The sequence below is a fragment of the Ipomoea nil genome, unplaced genomic scaffold, assembly GCF_001879475.1.
Source record: "Ipomoea nil cultivar Tokyo-kokei standard unplaced genomic scaffold, Asagao_1.1 scaffold1834, whole genome shotgun sequence".
Classification (NCBI taxonomy): Eukaryota; Viridiplantae; Streptophyta; class Magnoliopsida; order Solanales; family Convolvulaceae; genus Ipomoea; species Ipomoea nil.
This window is the reverse complement of record NW_017618262.1, coordinates 1716666-1736694: the sequence shown is the minus strand read 5'-3', so window position 1 is coordinate 1736694 and position 20029 is coordinate 1716666. Positions and strand designations below refer to the sequence as shown.

The window sequence follows — 20029 nt, the reverse complement described above, 5'->3', positions numbered from 1 at the left end:
AGGATGAGGAAGAGAATTGCGAATCGGAATCAATCTTAGGGCTTACATCCCTTTATTCATACTCAAATTAAGATCTTAAGTTGAAAAGAATAAAAATATCTTTAAATATTTTAAGTTCCGGCATGACTTAAATGGAGGAATGACCGGTGTGATGAATTTTGGCACTAAAATAATAATCGTGGATGAAAATTAGTAGGAATTAAACATGTGGATTAAAACTGTTATTTTACTAATACTCGTAAGACCAAATTTGGTATTTGCTCTTTTTATGAAAAATATATGAGATCAATAAAAAAATAAATAAATAAATAAAAGAAGAGCAAACTAAAACTATATAATAAAATTAAATGTTAACTTTTTTTCAAGACATACAATTACATAAAAATGTGCGGTATGTGTGTTTATAAACGGGAATGAATATATTATAAAATAAAAAATCTATAAATTATAAACAATATATATTGGAATTGTGAAACACACTCTAAAAATGGAATTTGTAGTGTCTTGTTTGAATTTGACGTGTAAATTCAAATTAAACGGACATGTATCGTCCATTGAATGGATTTAGGGGTCGTTTGGTTCACGGAATGTCATATTACCTTAGGGAATGTTAGATTGCTGGGAATGTTAGATTGCTGGGAATGTTAGATTCCTGTGTTTGGTTAAAATTTGGTATGTAATATAATCATGTTTGGTTTAGGGTTATCTTTATTCACACACTATAATATCCTTAACATATTTTCATATATTTTAATAAATTTAAAAATTAAAATAAATAAATAAGATAATGGTATCATATATAATTACATGATTTTAAAATATTAACTAAAATATTGAACTTGAGAAACAAAATTATTTTATATGCTAACCTAACATAATAAAAATAAAAAAATATATAATTACAAAAATAATTTTATGTGTGTGTGTGTGTGAGAGAGAGATAAACTAACATAACCAAGGTTATCTTACATAACCTTAGAAATTGAAGGGAATCACATTCCCTTCAAAATTCTATGTGGAGGGAATGTGACATTCTTGGGGAATGTTAGATTCCCTGAGATAATGTGAACCAAACAGAGGAATATGAGCTTTGGAATGTTACATTCCCTTGGTTATGTTATATAACCTGAACCAAACGCCCCCTTAGGAGTTATTTGGTTAAGAGTATTTTTACATGTACTTTCAATTTATACCTTCATTTTATGTTTCTTATGACTTGACATGCTTTGATTGTTCAATTTTATATGGAATCATGATGTTTATTAATTTCTTCTTTTTTTTTTTTTTTGTTCTCCTTCAATTAAATTTAAACACAAGTAAAAATAAAAGTTGGGAGTTTTTACTTTTTTGGAATACATGAAATATTTTCCTTTGGTTAATTAGATTGGAAGTAGATCCATACTTCCATAGTGAACAATTTTGACTATGAGTTATACTACATAGACTCCCAAAATTGTACTCCCTCATTTATACTCCCTGAGGTGGCAAATTAGGATTGATTATTTTCATCATGTGGGTCCACAGAAAAATGTCTACATCAAGAACATGTGAGAGGGAGTACAAGTTGAGAGTTTAAAATGGGAGTACACTAAGTATTTTCCTTTGACTATTGTTTACATTAAAACATGAAAAGACACATTGATGTGATTTATTAGTGTGATTCAAAACTCAAATATTAAGGGATTTTCAATAGTGGGCATTTTGGTGTATTTTTTTAGGAGTTTTTGTAAGTATAATTTAAAAAAAAAAAAAAGATGAGAGAAAAGAGAAAAAAGAAAAATGTAAAACATAAAATTTTGATTTCCAAAATAAAAAAAAAAATATCGTAAACAGCGCCAAAAACGTGCCCAGCTGGGCGCATCTGTTATTCCCACGCGAAATAATAGCATCTAGTATTAATTTTTTATAGGCCCCACTTTCTGCAAAGAACCCCATATTTACAGGAGTATATTTTATTCTCTCTCTTAGGGCATTCCCAAAAGGAAGATTTTACAAAACTTTTGGAACACGAAAATCTGGCATAAGACATTTTGACAAATGGGGATGTTGCATTTTGGAGAAATCTTTCTCCTACAACACCCCCAAAATTTGTCAGAGTTTAAAAAAAAAATGTCAAGAGATTGAGAGTGGCCGGAGTACTTTTTTTTATTATTTACGATGCAACGGCCAACTTCTTTCTTTCTTTTTTTTTTTTTTTAACTTAACTTTTTAAAATTTTTATTTTTAAAAAGTTAAATTATTGTTATTAAATTTATTAATATTTTTATTAATTAAATTAAATTTATATTTGTAGATATGTTATACGCATATTTATGTATGTTCATTCATAGCATTATCTCATAATTACATATGTTCACTCATTTATGTTTATTATAAAATCATAAATCAAATAAATAAAGAAATCCTATCCTATCCTATCCTATATATAATAAAGCTATATGGTCTTGTGAAAATTGAATGTTGCATTTAATTTTCATAAGACCATATGGCTTTAAGAAGCATGCATGCAACCCCAAAGTCCATAAGTTTGAAATTAATATATAGCATAGCTATGTGGCTTAATATTTAAGATTGTTGATGTGCATATTGAGGACTACGGAGACAAAGATGCGTTATTCGTGGATTCATCGGATACTATCCAACAACACTCTCAAACTTAATTGACGTGAAGTAGGCTTAGTAACAATAAGATTATATTCTCGAATTATTAGTTCTCATATTTTATTGATTACACACTTAATTCGATAGTATTTGGAAGAAAAAAATCAATGTTCTGACTAAGATTATGATTTTTGTCTTTAAAGGTCAATTGTATATTGCTACATCTAAAGTTAGAAATCTCAAAGGTCTAAAAAATTTGATCCGTGGTGACTCTAAAATTGTAATTCAATTACTATTGTAATTTACTAAGTTCTTAAAAATTTATAATATTAAATACTATGTACTAAATTTTTAATATAATTTAAGATTTGTAGTAATCACCCACCTTAAATATTATTTTAATTGTAAATATATTTATGTTCATAATTTTATCATAGGAATTCACACATAATAATTATTAAATAACAAAAATTTTATATATGAATAAACCTCATATAGTGTATCTTTTTATAACATATTTTCCGTGCATCGCACGGGACAAATACAAGTAATTAAAATATAGATATAAAATGGTGGTTCTATAAAAAGTTTTGCAAAAACTTAAAACTAATGGGAAAAAGAGATTTTGTGATTGAGTGAGATAGTGGATTATGAGGTGGATGTTGGGGCCCACAAAAATGTGGGATAAAATCCCCAACTATTGAGGATGCCCTCATGTTTCTCTTTCTTCCATGTAGGCATTTGTCACTTAAAATTCGTGAACAATTCCCTTATTGGGGTTGCTCTTGGAGTACAATACTACAATGTTGTTAAAATTGGTAATTTGAAATCATTAGGGCAACCCCAATAGGGGATCTTCACCAAATTTTAGAATAATAAAATTCCTTGGATGAGTTTTTCACAAATAGAAGAGGAAGATTATGCAAAACTTTTACTCTTGCAAAAAAACTTCTTGTCTGCAAAAAAAAAAAAAAAAAAAAAAAAAAAAAAAAAAAAAAAGGTGAGAAGTGGGGCCCTGCAAAACAAAGTTTCTTGTGAATTATACTAAAACAGTGGGGCCCAGGTGAGAATAACAAGGAGGATTAAGACGAAAAAAAGAGAATTACAATATGGAGATAAAATAGTGGGTCCATAAAAAATTGGGAAGAAATTTAAAATTAATGGGAAGAAGAGTTTTTGTGGTTGAGTGAGATAGTGGATGATGAGGTGAATGTTGTGACCCACAAAAATATAGGATAAAATCCCCAACTATTAAGAATGCCCTTACAAATAGTAAAATGAGATCAAATTTAATAAAATTAAATTAAAAAAATATATTTTAATGACATTCAATCAAACATTAAAAATAGTACTACATTCGGATGTTTTTGAATACTACTGAAATGTAGTACTCACTCCGTCCCATTTTATGTGTCTTACTTTCTTTTTTTAGTTTGTCCCAAAATAGTGTCATCTTTTTAAAATTGAACATAACTATCAGTCTACATTTCTCAATTTACCATTTTAACTTTTAAAATTTTTAGAGGTAAGTACAATTGTACTTTATACGAACAACACCTACTTTTGAGGGGCAAAATTGAAAAATTAGTACCATTTGTTATGTTGTATTAAAAACTGTGTAAAAAACAAATGAGACACTAAATTAGGGACGAATGGAGTATATATATTTTTCTCAAAGTTAATGAAGTACAAATAATCAATGTTCTCACCAAAATTTAAACATGAGACTTTCTATTTGAGAGAGTTACGATTATTCCGCTTACAAAGTTTTTGGCGAAAATTGAAAGCTTAGTAACAAAAAATTTGACTCGGTATTTATTTTTTGGAATAAGGGTCAAATAGGCCATCGAATTGCACCAAAAAATACAATTAGGCCACCGAACTTTAAAAAGCTACAATTAGGTCCTAAACTAACTAATTTTATTCAATTAGTTCAATTTGTAGGTTTTGGAGGTTGTTAGCAGGTCACCCCTAATTTATAATATTTCAAAAAAAAATTATTATTTAAAATTAAAAAAAAAAAAAAAGATATCGTCTCCACCGGAGACGAAGAAACCTTCTTCGTCTCCGGCCATGGAGACGGAGTTAACTTCTTCGTCTCCGACCAGAGACGAAGAAGTTATCTTCGTCTCCATGGCTGGAGACTCTTCGTCTCCATGGCCGGAGACGAAGAAACCTTCTTCGTCTCCGGCGGTGTCGATCTGTTTTTTTTTTTTTAAATTATTAATATTAAATAAATTATTTTAAATAATAATTTAAAATTTTTTTGAAAAAGGGTGACCTGCTAACAACTTGAAAAATCTACAAATTAGATTAATTGAATAGAATTCGTTAGTTCAAGGACTTAATTGTAGCTTTTTAAAGTTCGGTGGCCTAATTGCATTATTGGATGCAGTTCGATGGCCTATTTGACCTTTATTCCTTATTTTTTACAAAATGTCAGTAATATAAACATAAACATTGTTATGTTTTTTCTTCTTTTTGGCAAAACATTGTTATGTTATATAGGGTTTTAGATGTAGAGCAACAGACAGAAACCCTAACCCAGCACCTAAAATTCTTTAACAATGGCTGTGCTGAGCGCGAAGCAGGTGCTGCAACAGAGCAACACCGCTGACCCCAACTCCATTTCCAATCTATCCCTCACCCACAAGGCTCTCTCCGACGTAACTTTTCTCCCAAACACTCCATTACTTTCTCTTTCAACTTCACTTATTTATTTTTTTTTTTATTTATACTTCAATTGCAATTTTTTTAAAAAAAAATAGGTATCGTGCTTGGTTGAGTTCGAAAATATTCAAAGACTGGACCTTAGCTTCAACAATCTGACTTCCATTGAGGTACTTTGTCTGGTCTTTCGATTTTTCTTTTATAATTAATCTTTTCGGGTGTTTAATCGGCAACTCAGTCATTTAATTTAATTAATTTATTTATTTTTTTGTTGAAATGAATTTTAGGGATTGAAGTCATGCCTAAACTTGAAGTGGTTATCAGTAGCCCAGAACAAACTTCAGAGTTTGAAGGGAATTGAAGGCTTCAGTAAACTAACTGTAAGTTCACATTTAACCAAATTCATGCATTTGAATTCCATTTTTAGTTTGGATGAAGCTATTTATAGACTGAAGGTAATTTTTTGTTTTGTTTTTATTTTTCACTTTTGTGTGACTTAGGTTCAAAAATTTATGTTTTCGTACGTATTACATCCACCTTAGTATGAACTTCTGTCCTGTTGGTTTTCTACTTGATGGTGTATTTGGTTTTGGGATCAAGCAAAAACTGCCTGAGACAACCTTTCTAAAATAATACTGCCTCCATTCCGAATTGGTTGTCACATTTGCTTTTTGTATCCTTTTTAAGGAATTAAAGTAAATGCTATGTGTTTTTCAATTATGCCCTCACTTTTCTTACTTTTGGAAATAAAAGCAAGCAAAACTCGTAAGGGTAAATTGGGAAAAGTAGAATGATGGTGATGTTCAAATTTGAAAAGTGGACAACATTTTGGGACAAACTAAAAAGGAAAGTAAGACAGGTAAAATGGGACAGATGGAGTACTCCCTAGAATAGAATGTACTTGTAATAAGAATAGTTGGAAATATGTACAGTATGTCAGTATATAATAATTTAAAATGAATCTTAAGAGTGGGGAAGATAGCTCAAAGGTTTATATGATGTTTCACTCCCAATCCAAATATTTTTCATCAAATCTTCTCTAAATTAGATAAACACTGTCTTAACATGGACTTATACACTTCTACTTATTCCTCTGATTGAAATTTGGACATTGGGTTCTTTGGCATAAGAAGTTTCATGCATTGGACCATTTATTGGTTTACCTCATATCTTGGTGCTATCAACTCTGTGCTTCTTCTGGTGTCTTGTAAATGCGTATTAAATGACATTGTTGCTATTCTTTACATCTGAAAGAGTGAAAGCATTTGTGGCATTGACCTATAGGTTTATTATGTGAAGGACCATACTCTCAACTATTTCAGTCTCATATGAGACTGCCAATGGAATATGCTTCTTTTATTGGTTTACTATTCTTAATTCTTGGAACAAAAATATTTTTTTACAAATGAATTTTCAGAAATCTACTCTTCTGGTCTCACATGCATCTAGAGCATTTAAATGTTTGTTTACAATAGCGGACTAGTGGTACATACCACAGTATGGAAACATTAGATGTGATGGGTATTGCATTTGAAGCCTTTTACATATTTGCTTCTCTTTCCAGCATAGCCCTAAGTTTGCATTAAGAAATTTGTGGATAGCTTAAGTTTTGTGTTAAACTTTAAAATTGTTTGTTTGCTGGAAAATTGCTTTATTATTGTATTTATATTCAGCGTTGTAAATTAATTGAGTACTTGATTATATAACTGTACGAGTTCTAAAAGTTAAAAAACTAGTCTTCTTTTTACATTTTCTTCTGTTAAATATTTGTATCAGGTATTTAATGCCTCAAAAAACAAGCTCAAATCAATGGATGAGCTTAGTTCTCTTGTAAGTTTGCGTGCACTGATCTTGAATGGTAAGTTTTTCATCTGTCAACTCCTGTTTGCCTTGAATTAACTGGTTACATCTGGATGAACTAACCTCTTCCCTTTTCTAATTTTACCCTGTGGCAGATAATGAGATTACTTCTATTTGTAAACTTGATCAAATGAAAGACTTGAATACTCTAGGTATTACCATTGATATTTTCAAGCGTTAGAATTGTTTTAGGACTTTAAACACAGTATGATAATAATGTAGCGGTTATATCATTTCAATATCTCTACTGCTTTCCAGAAGATGAAAAAAGTTGGACTTACCTATTAACCTATTTGCCTTTTGGCATTCTTTTGCAGTTCTTTCTAGGAATCCAATACGAGGAATTGGCCTGTTTCTTGCCAAAAAAAATTCACTTTCAAAAGTAAGCAGTTTTTAATTTAATTATCCTTTTTTTTTTTTTTTTGTTTTGTTTTGTTTTGTTTTTTTTGTTTTTTTGTTTTGTTTGGTTGTTTGTAGAAACCTATATCAATGCATCTATGATTTAAATGGAAGCTTTCCTTGCAGTTGTCTCTTTCTAACTGCCAGCTACAATGTATTGACTCTTCACTCAAATCATGCACAGAGTTAAAAGAACTGCGACTTTCTCATAATGAGATTAAGGTTTGTGCTATAGTCGATTGTTCATTGCCATCGAGTCATCTTCTTCATCATTCTAGCAATAATTTCCCGGTTTCCATCGTCAATTTTCAGACACTCCCAAGTGAGTTGGCTTGTAATACAAAATTGCTGAACTTAGACATAGGAAACAATGAGATCATGAGGTGGTCAGAGCTTAAGGTAGGTATTTTTATTTCAGATTGCAGATGTTTGTTCTACTATCCCTCCCCCTGCTAATGTTATGTGATTGATTCCCAGTTTTGAATTTACCTGTGTATATATATATATATATATATATATATATATATATATATATATATATATATATTCATATTCATATTGACCACATTTGATTACAGGTTCTGTCTTCACTAGTTAACCTAAAAAATTTAAATCTGCTTGGGAACCCTATTGCTGAAAAGGAGGGTCTGGCAAAAAAGGTGAATTCTGGCTGCACATTTTTTTTGTAATCTCTTTATGTCATAGCTTGCAATGACCTTTCTGAATCATGCTTGATCAGATTAAAAAACTAGTGCCAACTGTGGTGACTTTTAATGCTAAACCGATTGACAAGATCTTGAAGGGAGAAGTTGGAAGAGCCGATAATTCTGATGATGTCAATACGGAGTTGGTAGTTCAGAATGAGGTGCCAATAGATCATGTGAGAAGGAAGAACTCCAGAAAACATAATTTTCTAAGTGAAAACGAGGGTGTTCATCCTGACAGCATGGAGGAGGAAACATTGAATCATAATGACAATATTGCTTTATTCAATGAGAAATCAAAGAAGAAATTGAAGTTGCACAAGAATATTGCTGATAAAGTAGAAGTTATATCCCAAGATCCTGGTGTGACAAAGGAATCAAAGCAAAAGGACAAGAAAAAGGATGAAAATGTTAAGGAGAAAACTTCTGATCTTGAGATGCAGCTGTTGGAGGATAAAAAGCATACCAACAATGACACTGAAGCTCTGTCTGACACCAGGAAGGAATCAAAGCAGAAAAAACCAAAAAAGAGTGAATTTGTAACTGAGAAAACTTCAAATCAGAAAGTAGGTGTTGCCAAGATTGAGAAGGAACTAGGTAAAGAACAGGTGGCCAAACAAAGTAAAAATGCTGTGATCGATGATGGAGAGACTCCTTTCATGGATCTTTTTATGGCTGACATGTCAACTAATTCCATAAGCAGTGGTAGGATGGAAACAGATCAAGGAGCCATTCATACTGTTGATGAAATTGCAGGTGTAGTTACTTTCAGTAAAAAGAAAAAGAAGAATAAGAAACAAAACATTGATCCCACAGCTCTGCAATTATCAACAGCTGCTGATGAAGTTGGTTTGGGTGGACCATCAACGTGGGATGCTTAAAAATATTCTACAGAGAAGACTGGCTTGTTTTATTTCTGTTTTGCTTATTTGGCCTTTGGGTACTCTATTTTAAGCCTTTTCAACCCATTTTGGGTAGTTCAAAGTGAGGCGATTTGCACGAGATAATAGCCTCATGGTTCAAGCTTATAGCTTGTGTCCCTAACACCTACCATGAGTGCTTGAATGAGAGGGTGGACTCTGAAACTTTCATGACTGATACTCTGAGAGTAAACCCTTAGAAGTTTGTAATTCCTATTTTCTCAGCAAGTTTGAATTTCATAGTGATGATTTTTTTGAAGATAGATTAGCAAAACTTTGCATTGGCTTCACTTAAAGCTTGTTTCCATTGGCATGGCAGTGGTTTGAGTTTGGGATAGTCTTCTTGTTTATAGAAGTTTATTTAGTGTTGAGTCTTGATTTACCTCCTTATGAGTTTGGGATGAGTTCATAGGGTTTAGGATATAGCGTAAGGAAATCGAAATATCTAGGTTATCAAAGAAATTAAATGAAACTAATCACGAGGTTTGAATGTAAAAAGAAGTGGAGGGTTGTGAATGGTATATGGCTAGATGATTTTAGAAATAATTCTATTGGTATCTTTACTAGCCTCTTCTTCTTTACTATATAAAAGCAACAACAGTTTGGAGGGAAAAGTTGCAATCGTTATGCGTTGGACTCGTGTCCAGCATGCATGCTGGACATGGGTAACAGTGCCTTATCTTTCTTTTTTTTTTTTTTTTTTTTTTTTTTTAAATTTTAGACCGCTTCGTTATAGAAGTATATGTTCATAATTTTATTACTATATGTTAATAATTGTACATTCATAACTCCATAACTGTACGTTCATAACTGTACATTCATAACTCCATAACTGTACATTCATAACTCCATAATTGTACATTCATATTTTCGAAGCTCTATGTTCACAATTTTAGAGCTCTATGTTCATAATTTTATCACTATATGTTCATAATTGTAAGTTCATAATGTTGGAGCTCTTTGTTCATAATTCGATCAATAACTGTACATTCATAATTCCATAACTGTAGATTCATAATCTCATAACTGTAGATTCATAACTCCATAACTGTAGATTCATAACTCTATAACTGTACATTCATAACTCCATAACTGTACATTCATAATCTTCGAAGCTCTATATTCACAATTTTAAAGCTCCATGGTCATAATTTTATCACTATATATGTTCATAATTGTAAGTTCATAATGCTAGAGCTCTGTGTTCATAATTTCATAATTGCATAACTGTACATTCATAATCCAAAAAAAAAAAAATAACGCCGTTAACGGCAAAACGCGCGCGATTTTTTTTTTTTTTTTTATAAACTAAATGACGCGTTTTTTTTTGAAAAACGACGTCGTTTTGGGCCCGTGTCCACAATTCATTGTGGACACGGGCCCAGGGCATAATTTGCCGAAAAGTTGACCAATATTTATAAGTTTAAAGGATTTTAGGTATTGAGCTGCAATAATGGATTAGCTTTGGGCCAGAAATTAAAAAAATATATAACAATGTATTAATCCAACATTTGTTATATTAAAAATTCTATTTTTATTATATTATAAAAAATGTTAATTGATTTATTTTTTTATAAGTTTTATATATATATATATATATATATATATATATATATATATATATATATATAAATGTTAGGTTTATACAATACATAAAGTACAAGTAAAAAATATGCACAAAGTTATAAATTTATTAAATATTAAAATTAGATGAAACCTTTAAAAGATAATATTACGCATATAAAGAGATCTTGATTTTTATTTAATGTTAATTATAATTGAACCACACCTCAATTATAATTGGACTTCACATATGTAAAAAACAAGAAATTTCTATATAAAATCAATATAGTTCTTAGATTTACACACTTTTTTAAATGAATAAGTTTTACATTTTATAGTTAAATTAAAAAAAAGTTAAATATTACATTGTATAGTTATATTTATATTTTAATAAAATTATATCTACTTAGTATCAACATCATAACATTAAAATAATACTTTTAAAATTGTGTCCGTGCATCGCACGAAAAAAATACTAGTTTATTATAATAATCCAATATATAATGTCTACAAATATTATTATCATTAAAAAATATAATAAAATATATGGTGGATGCATGTGCATGGTAAAAAGATAACGAAAGTTATAACGGTAGGGGAATTTTTGTCCAAAAAATTATATAGTACAACTCTAAAAACACAATGTACAAATGATTAGCATTAAAAAACATCGACATAAATGATGGATATAACTTTGATTGAGACTTATTGGCCCTGTTTGGTAAAAAATTGGCCTATATGCCAATTTTGGCTTATTTGACCACTATTAATTGTTTGATTTAGTTAAAATATCAATATAAATGTTTGGTTAATTAACTTTTTGCAACTCCAAAAGTCTAAAATTCAAAAAGCTACTCCAAGCAATTTTTTCAATTAGCTTTTTGAGAAAAAAAAATTATACCAAACAACTATCAGCTAACAACTAATTTACTAAACATTTTTCCACAATCAGCTAATGTAATCAACTATTTATACCCTCTAATTAACAAAATCAGCTAACAGCTAACAGATATCAGCTAACAGTCATTTTACCAAACAGGGCCATTATGTTTTTAGATTAGATTAGAAGTGACATTTTGTCTCCAATTACAATTTAACATACGTGTATGACCTTTCACCTTGAATTTTTCTTGCTTCTTGCTTTTGTACTGTATTTGTTAAAGAGATTAATTTTTAACGTATTTGCTAAAAGTAGGGATAACCACAATTCTGATTTTAGAAATGGACAAACCGAAATCAAAATTTTATATAAAGGTTCCAATTCTAGTTCTTGAATCCGCGGTTCCGGTTCGAATTATAGATTCTAACTTTTTTTTTTTAATATATATTTGAGTATTTGCTATTGGGGGACGTTATGCCATGGAACTGTGTTCACCATTCATGGTGAACACGGTTCCAACGGTGTTAGTACACCGTTATCTTCTTCTTCTTCTTTTTTTTTTTTTTTTTTTTTTTTTTTTTTAAATTAATTGCGTGACTTTTCTTCTTTATTTTTACATTTTACGGTTTCACTTTAATTTGAGGTGAACAAAGATTTCGGACATTCATAAATTATGAATTCATGCCTGCACATTCACTTTGGAACCATGCCTACACATTCCTGTCCGAAACCACGGACATTCATAAATTATGAATCCATGCCTGCACATTCACTTTGGAACCATGCCTACACATTCACTTTGGAACCATGAGATTATGAATTTTCTGTTATAAGATTATGAATTTTCTGTTATGAGATTATGAATTTTCAGTTATGAGATTATGAATTTTCTGTTATGCGATTATGAATTTTCTGTTATGAGATTATGAATTTTCATTACATTCATAATTTCGGACATTCATAAATTATGAATTCATGCCTGCACATTCACTTTGGAACCATGCCTACATATTCCCGTCCGAAATCACGGACATTCATAAATTATGAATCCATGCCTGCACATTCACTTTGGAACCATGCCTACATATTCACTTTGGAACCATGAGATTATGAATTTTCTGTTATAAGATTATGAATTTTCTGTTATGAGATTATGAATTTTCAGTTGTGAGATTATGTATTTTCTGTTATGAGATTATGAATTTTCAGTTGTGAGATTATGTATTTTCTGTTATGCGATTATGAATTTTCTGTTATGCGATTATGAATTTTCTGTTATGAGATTATGAATTTTATCTCATAACAGAAAATTCATAATTTGATCAAACGCGCGCCGTTAACTCCACATCCGCGAATTTTTTTTTTTTTTTTTTTGCCTAAAAACGACGTCGTTTTGCCTTGTATTCACCATTCTCGGTGAACACGATTCCATGGCATAATTTGCGTGCTATTGGCTGCTGGTCTAGAATTCTTTTGAAAAGCCAAAGCCCCAGGCTTTTGCGGCTTTGGCTTTTCAACTTCAAACATACATAAATTTAAATATATATTTTTTCGATTTTGAAACTGGAATCGTCCAGTTACGAATCGGAACCTTATGAGTTCCTGTTCTTAATTGGAACTGGAACCGGAATCATCCATAAGGTTTCAGGATCGAAGGATCCAGTATTGAAAACATTGATTCTTTGAATTGAAAAAATTAATAAAGTATAATAAAATATATACTATTTTGTAGAGAATTATGATTTATCAAAAAAAAAAAAAAAAAGAATAAAAATACATATAGAATTACTCTTTGCTACCCCACATCTTACGTACAGATATTACAGCAAGATTACATGTGTCCTGCCACCTTACACTTTAGCGATTCGCCTGTTTGTGAGTGATGTTCCTGGCGATGGGATGGGGAGTAAGTACAAAATTCATACATGTCCCCATTATTTAAATATTTTAAATGTTTTGGATTGAGATTGTTTTGATAACTCTAGATTTATGTCCCCATTATTTAAATCTTTCAAATATTTTAAAGAGTTAATACCCAAAATAGTCCCTCGACTATGTCGTAATTACCAATTTGGTCCTCGACTATCATTCTTACCCAATTAAGTCCTCAACTATACAATTTTTACTCAATTTAGTCCTTTGTCAATTTGACTGTTTGTTGACTGTCAAAAGTGGAAATAAAGTTGTAATTTTACAAGTTTTCTCCTTCCTCCGCATTTAGCAGCGCTAAACCATGTAGCAATAAGCTCTGGTTGAGTTCTAAACCTGTCAGTATCGAAGTAGTGGTTGTGCATCGGATAGCCCATGAATTTGATTTTCAACGATTTTTTGCCGATCGAAATCTGATCGGAATGTATTGCTGCATGGTTTGGCGCTGCTAAATGGAGAGGAAGGAGAAATCTTGTAAAATTATAATTTTATCCCGACTTTTGACAGTCAACAAACAGTCAAATTAATACAAAGGACTAAATTGGGTAAGAATTGTATAGTTGAGGACTAAATTGGGTAAGAATTGTATAGTTGAGGACTTAATCGAGTAAAAGTTAAATAGTTGAGGACTTAATTGGGTAAGAATGGTAGTTGAGGACCAAATTGGTAATTATGGCATAGTCGAGGGACCATTTTAGGTATTAACTCTATTTTAAATGTTTTGGTTCGAGAATGTTTTGATAACTTTGGATTTTTCGATTTTGTCAGACTAGATTTTAAAATTCATAAACTCGTTTTTAAGGCTTATGAAAATGTAAATTGAATCAATATCAAATGCTCTGTTTGGCAAACCTAACTGAAAAGCTATAAGTTAGGAGCTGAAAGCTGAAAAGGAGTTGAAAGTTGAAAAGTTATAAGTTCGGAACTGAAAGCTGAAAAGCTATAAGCTCGGAGCTGAAAACTGAAGAGCTATTAAGCTAGCTGTTATGATTGGAAAGCTGTTATGATTGAAAGTGTTTGGTAAAAATAGCTTTTTGATAAGTTGATAAATGTAAAAAGACTAAAAAAGACATCGTCATAAAATGTAAATTAGTTTGTTTACATATTAAAATTTAACATTTTGTCTTTAAAAAAAATTAACATTTTGAAATAAAACTATTAGCATAATCATGATCTAGCATCTCATAATGAAGTAACAATATTGTTGCAAATCTCATAATAATAATAATAACAACAACAACAACAACAACAACAACAACAACAACAATAATAATAATAATAATAATAATAATATTTGTGGTGAAAGTTGCGGATAAAGGAGAAGAGAAAAAAGTTTTAATTGGGAAGGGTAAATTATGTCATTTCTTTAAAATAATAAGGATAAAGATGGAAAAAAAAAAGTTAGGAAGCTAGGAGCTTATTTTGGATTTGAAACGCTACCTAAGGTAGCATTCTAAAATAAGCTCTTATTTTAAGCTAGGAGCTTATTTTGGGACATTACCAAACAGAACTATAACTTATTAGGAGCTTAAAATAAGCTATAAGCTCCTAAATAAGCTCTGCCAAACAGAGCCCCTACATTTTTGTACACAAATAGATCAACTAAAATAATCCAAACTTCAATATTTATTGTCTGAATCAAACTTTATCCTATTGCTGAAAGCAGATTTTAAATGAAAATTCTCATACGCTATATCAATGTTTTGAGGCTTTTGGATTGATATTTGAATAGTTGTAAGAACATATCCAACAACTAAAGATTTTACATTTTTACTGAGTTTTTATTTGACATATGGAGAGAGAGGGGAGGAAAAAAGAAAGGAAAAAAAAAAAGAAAGGAAAAAAAAAAAGAAAGGAAAAACTAGTTATTTATGTGCTTGTACGTGCTAATTGGGTGCGCCAAACACACACCAGTCTAGAGATTTTTCTTTTTTTTCTTCGTGGGTCTTACAAAATATATATAGCAGAAGGGTCAAATAGGCCCATGTACTAACATTGATTGTTCATCTAATACCATGAATTAAAATATAGTCCATCTAGGCTATTATACTCCCAATTATTTTTCATCTAGCATTTTTAGCAAGTTTCTAACAAGTAACCCATCTAATTTGCTTACATGAAAAAATAAAATAAAAACAAAATGCTGACATGTTATTTTTTTCATCTAACTTGTTGTTTTTTGTCAATTTTTTCGACAGAAAAATTCATTTTTTTTTTTTTTACGTATTTTCAGATTATGTTGATTTCTGATATGACTTGAAAGATTCCAACTACTCCTCTGTTGCGAGCGTTGAGTGTGAAAACACGTAGGGGTATTCTAAGCAGAATGCATCCATGCTGTTATTATCATAAATTTGCCTTGCAAAATTTGTATTTTTGTCGTGGAGAGATACCCATCGCCTTCAGAAACTGTTAAACAATAAACTAACTTGTATATATTTCTGTATGTTCTGTGTGTCAATGTACAAGGAAGTATAGAGCTATTTATACTAGACAAGAACTAATCCTAGCCATAGGTTTCAAATACCTAAAACTAAGGCTAAGAGATATCCTCTCAACTAACACCTTATTTCTCTAACACTCCCCCTCAAGTTGGAGCACCCAACTTGTTACATATGTATCACATGAACCATAGGACCTAGACTCATAACTTCCAAGGCTAACGCCCAAGTCTTGAACCACTAGAACAACCTTCGAACCACGCTGTGCCAAACCAGTCCACAACGCACCTTGTCGCACCAGCAACACTTCTACGGAGCCAACAAAAAACTAGGCCAATCACCACAGCGCCGGACCTGCCTCTCACTCCCCACATCCTTATCACCGCTGCCTAACACCACAGCGTACCTGCCTCTCACTCCACAAACCCTTAGCGCTGCTAGACCACAGTGCACCTGTCCCTCTCACCATGCACCCTTATCAACGCTGCCTAACACTACAGCGCTTCCCGTGTGCATGCACGTAAACTGATTCACTCTGAATCATTCTTCAGCCATCGGCCTTCCCCGTGGCATATGCCAGGTCGGCCCCACTCCTGGCACCTGTGCTGCCCACTCCTGCAGCACCCCTGTTTATGCACACTGAACAAGCTGCACTTGACTTCACTCAGACCCTAGAATTGCTCCCATAGCAAATCAATTTAGAGCGACAAACTATGATAAACAAAATACAAAGGTCAAGACTTATTAATACGAACACGATAAACAAAAGAAAACTACTGCCTAATTATTTCTCAGCTTCGTGGACCTCAGACCACCCAGCTTCATGGACCTTGGACCACCCAACTCCGTGGACCACCCCTACCATCTCTCTCGGTTGTCTCTCTTTCTCGGCTGACACCAGACTGGTGGACAAACAAATCCTCGCTGCCATCATCGGGGATATGAACCCAAACCCCTCACTGAACCACTCGACACAACCCTCCATCATCTGTTCACTCTCCTCAGCCATAATAGACAAAACAGACCAACCTGAAAATGCAGCAGTCCAAAACGTAGCAGTCCAAAACACAGTAGCCCTCCGCAACACCAGAGTACACCACCACTGCAGACGCGTTGGGTGTTCAGAGACGAGCCCAACGGTACCGGCCGCGACCGGAGAACTGCCCACGCGCCGGCGCGTGGCATCGGAACCCTAGGACTGCGCTGGCGCGTGGCGGCGCGTGAGGACTCCGGTGGCCGCTCCGCCTCTCCCGCCGGCGTCGCCTCCTCTTTCCGACCAACACCCACTACCCAGTCACCTCAATCTCGCTCTGATACCATGTTAAACAATAAACTAACTTGTATATATTTCTGTATGTTCTGTGTGTCAATGTACAAGGAAGTATAGAGCTATTTATACTAGACAAGAACTAATCATAGCCATAGGTCTCAAATACCTAAAACTAAGGCTAAGAGAGATCTTCTCAACTAACACCCTATTTCTCTAACAGAAACAATGGCCGCTTCCCTCGGGGACATAGGAAAGTTTCATTTTTTCACTATCTATCTCTTTCTCTTTCCAGTGCTGGACATTATACCTCATAACGCGAAGTTCCTAGTTTCTACTTAATCAAATTGTGGTTACAGCCAATAAAAGCAAACATGTCTTTTCGTATCTACACTCAAAAGAAATCGGTTAATTAAGTTACACCTCAAAAATTAAATCAAAATTCGTGTTAGTTATTATACCTCAAATGAAGAGCAATATACAGATCATCGTTGTCCCTTAGTCTATTAACCAATTTTTTTCCAAGCTCCTCAATATCAGGTGTGTACCAAAGAGTCTCATAAACGCACCATCCAAAATCAAAACCAAAACCAATACCAATGCCAATAAATGAGTTTAAAAACCACAAAAGCGGTAACATACTTATTTCACAGCCGACGGGAAAAATAGATTCACTGTTTTCTGGAAAATTTGTAGAAGAAATCAACATAATCTGGAAATACGTAAAAAAAATTTATTTTTTTTGCCAAAAAAATTGACAAAAATAGCAAGTTAGATGAAACAAAATAACATGTCAGCATTTTGTTTTTATTTTATTTTTACATGTAAGCAAATTAGATAGGATACATGTTAGAAACTTGTTAAAAATGTTAGATGAAAAATAATTGGGAATATAATAGCCTAGATGGACCATATTTTAATTCATGGTGCTAGATAAACAATCAATGTTATTACATGGGCATGTTTGACCCTTATATATAAAAGAAGAGGAGAAAAGCCACCGGCTGTCCGGCGCGGACAGCCGATGGCTATTCTCTCTTTTTAAATTTTTTTTTTCAATTTTTTAATTGTTTAGTTTAGTTTATTTATTTATTTATAATAAATAATTATTTATAATTTTTAATAAATAAAAAACATTTTGTTTTAAAAAATAAAATAAAAATAACATATATTAACACCACATCGATTTAACTTGATAAATAAATTAAATTGGACTTAATTGAATAATTTTAACGGTTTAAGAGGTTTGAATGAAGTATTTTTCATTTAGGAGATCCAATTGCAATATCTACTCACTTAGGGGGTCAATTTAACACTTTTTCCAAAAAAAAAAAAGTGCAACTATTGACCTTGCTCAGAACGGAATCATCGTATGGTGGCCGACGAATGGATAAGGGTGCGATTCAGTTGGTGGGCTTGAATTCATCCATCCAACGTCAGCATTTGAGCTCCGACACCCGGGATTCCCGGCCGATGATAATTATGCACTCCACACATTTTTACTTTTTGTTTTCGTTCTTATCAATTTAATTTAATAATTATTCTTCCCAAAAAATTAATTTAATAATTATATTATAATTAGATGTGGTTAATTACTGGATTAGGTATGTCAAAACTATATATGGCTGTGGTCATTTGGCCATATTGGGGTGAGTGAATCAAACATAATAAATATCTTCTTTTTTTTAATATAAAAAAGTAGTATAGGTATATATATATATATATATATATATATATATATATATATATATATATATATATATATATATTGAGGATTTTGATGTGTTAATGATGTTTAACTGCTTGAATTAATGTTTTAAAATGTTGTGATGGAGGAAAATTAAAGAGGAAGAAGATAGTGATGTGTATAATTGTGAGGATGAATATAATTGTTAGAGAAACATTGAACACGTGCATTGGATGGTGTGTGTAGAAATATAGGAACGAAGAGCTAAGCTATCTATCTCTATCCACAATAAATAAATGATAAGATATAGGAGCAGAGCAGCCTAGGAAGCAAGTGTTTAGACTGTGTATGGATTATATTATTAACAGCTTAACGTTATCTTTCAAAAAGGCAAATTATATCATGCATCAGGATGTACAATTACTAAGAGTTTATTTGTATTATGTTAAAGAGTTTATGTGTATTACTTTAAGAGATTATGTGTATTATGTATTATGTAGATTATGGATCTGTTTGGTAAAATGGTTGTTAGCTGATAGCTGATAACTGTTAGCTGATTGTGTTAATTAGAGAGTATAATAGTTGATAACATTAGCTGATTGTAGAAAAGTGTTTGGTAAATTAGCTGTTAGCTAATAGCTGTTTGGTATAATTTTTTTTCTCAAAAAGCTAATTGAAAAAGTTGCTTGGAGTAACTTTTTGAATTTTAACCTTTTGAAGTTGCAAAAAGCTAATTAACCAAACATTTATATTGATATTTTAACTAAATCAAACAATTAATAATGATCAAATAAGCCAAAATTGGCCTATAAACTAATTTTTTACCAAACAGAGCCTATGTGTATTATGTTAAGAATTTATGTATATTCTACTATACAATTATGTACCTACGATATAACAATTGTTTCAAAAACCTATGCGGGTTTTGTATTGTTAAGAAATACTATGGGTGGTTTTGGTTCTATATAGGTATCGGATTACCCCAACCTGAATTTAAAATATTAAAATATAAATAAATTGGTAAAAGAAAATAGGATACAAGAATTTTGTGTGAAAATTACATATAATGTCTGTTTTTGGTCGTGCGTGTCAAGATATAATTGTGGTT

The 20029-nt window shown here is 31.7% G+C and overlaps 1 protein-coding gene across 3 annotated transcripts; it reads left to right on the top strand.

Annotated features, from left to right (window-relative positions):
• Positions 1 to 5103: 5103 nt before the first annotated feature.
• On the top strand, positions 5104 to 9428 carry LOC109192959 (internalin-I). Of its 3 annotated transcripts, none has more exons than XM_019343681.1 (11): positions 5104 to 5267; positions 5370 to 5441; positions 5559 to 5651; positions 7048 to 7129; positions 7227 to 7283; positions 7449 to 7513; positions 7657 to 7752; positions 7843 to 7929; positions 8109 to 8189; positions 8270 to 8613; positions 8692 to 9428. In XM_019343681.1, the coding sequence occupies exons 1-11, from the start codon at positions 5169 to 5171 to the stop codon at positions 9113 to 9115; spliced, it is 1500 nt and encodes a 499-aa protein (XP_019199226.1). In that variant the 5' UTR covers positions 5104 to 5168; the 3' UTR covers positions 9116 to 9428. The 3 variants fall into 3 exon arrangements, with proteins under 3 accessions (XP_019199226.1, XP_019199225.1, XP_019199224.1); XM_019343680.1 differs by having other exon boundaries at positions 5105 to 5267; positions 8270 to 8510; positions 8577 to 9428; XM_019343679.1 differs by having other exon boundaries at positions 5105 to 5267; positions 8270 to 9428.
• Positions 9429 to 20029: the final 10601 nt, after the last annotated feature.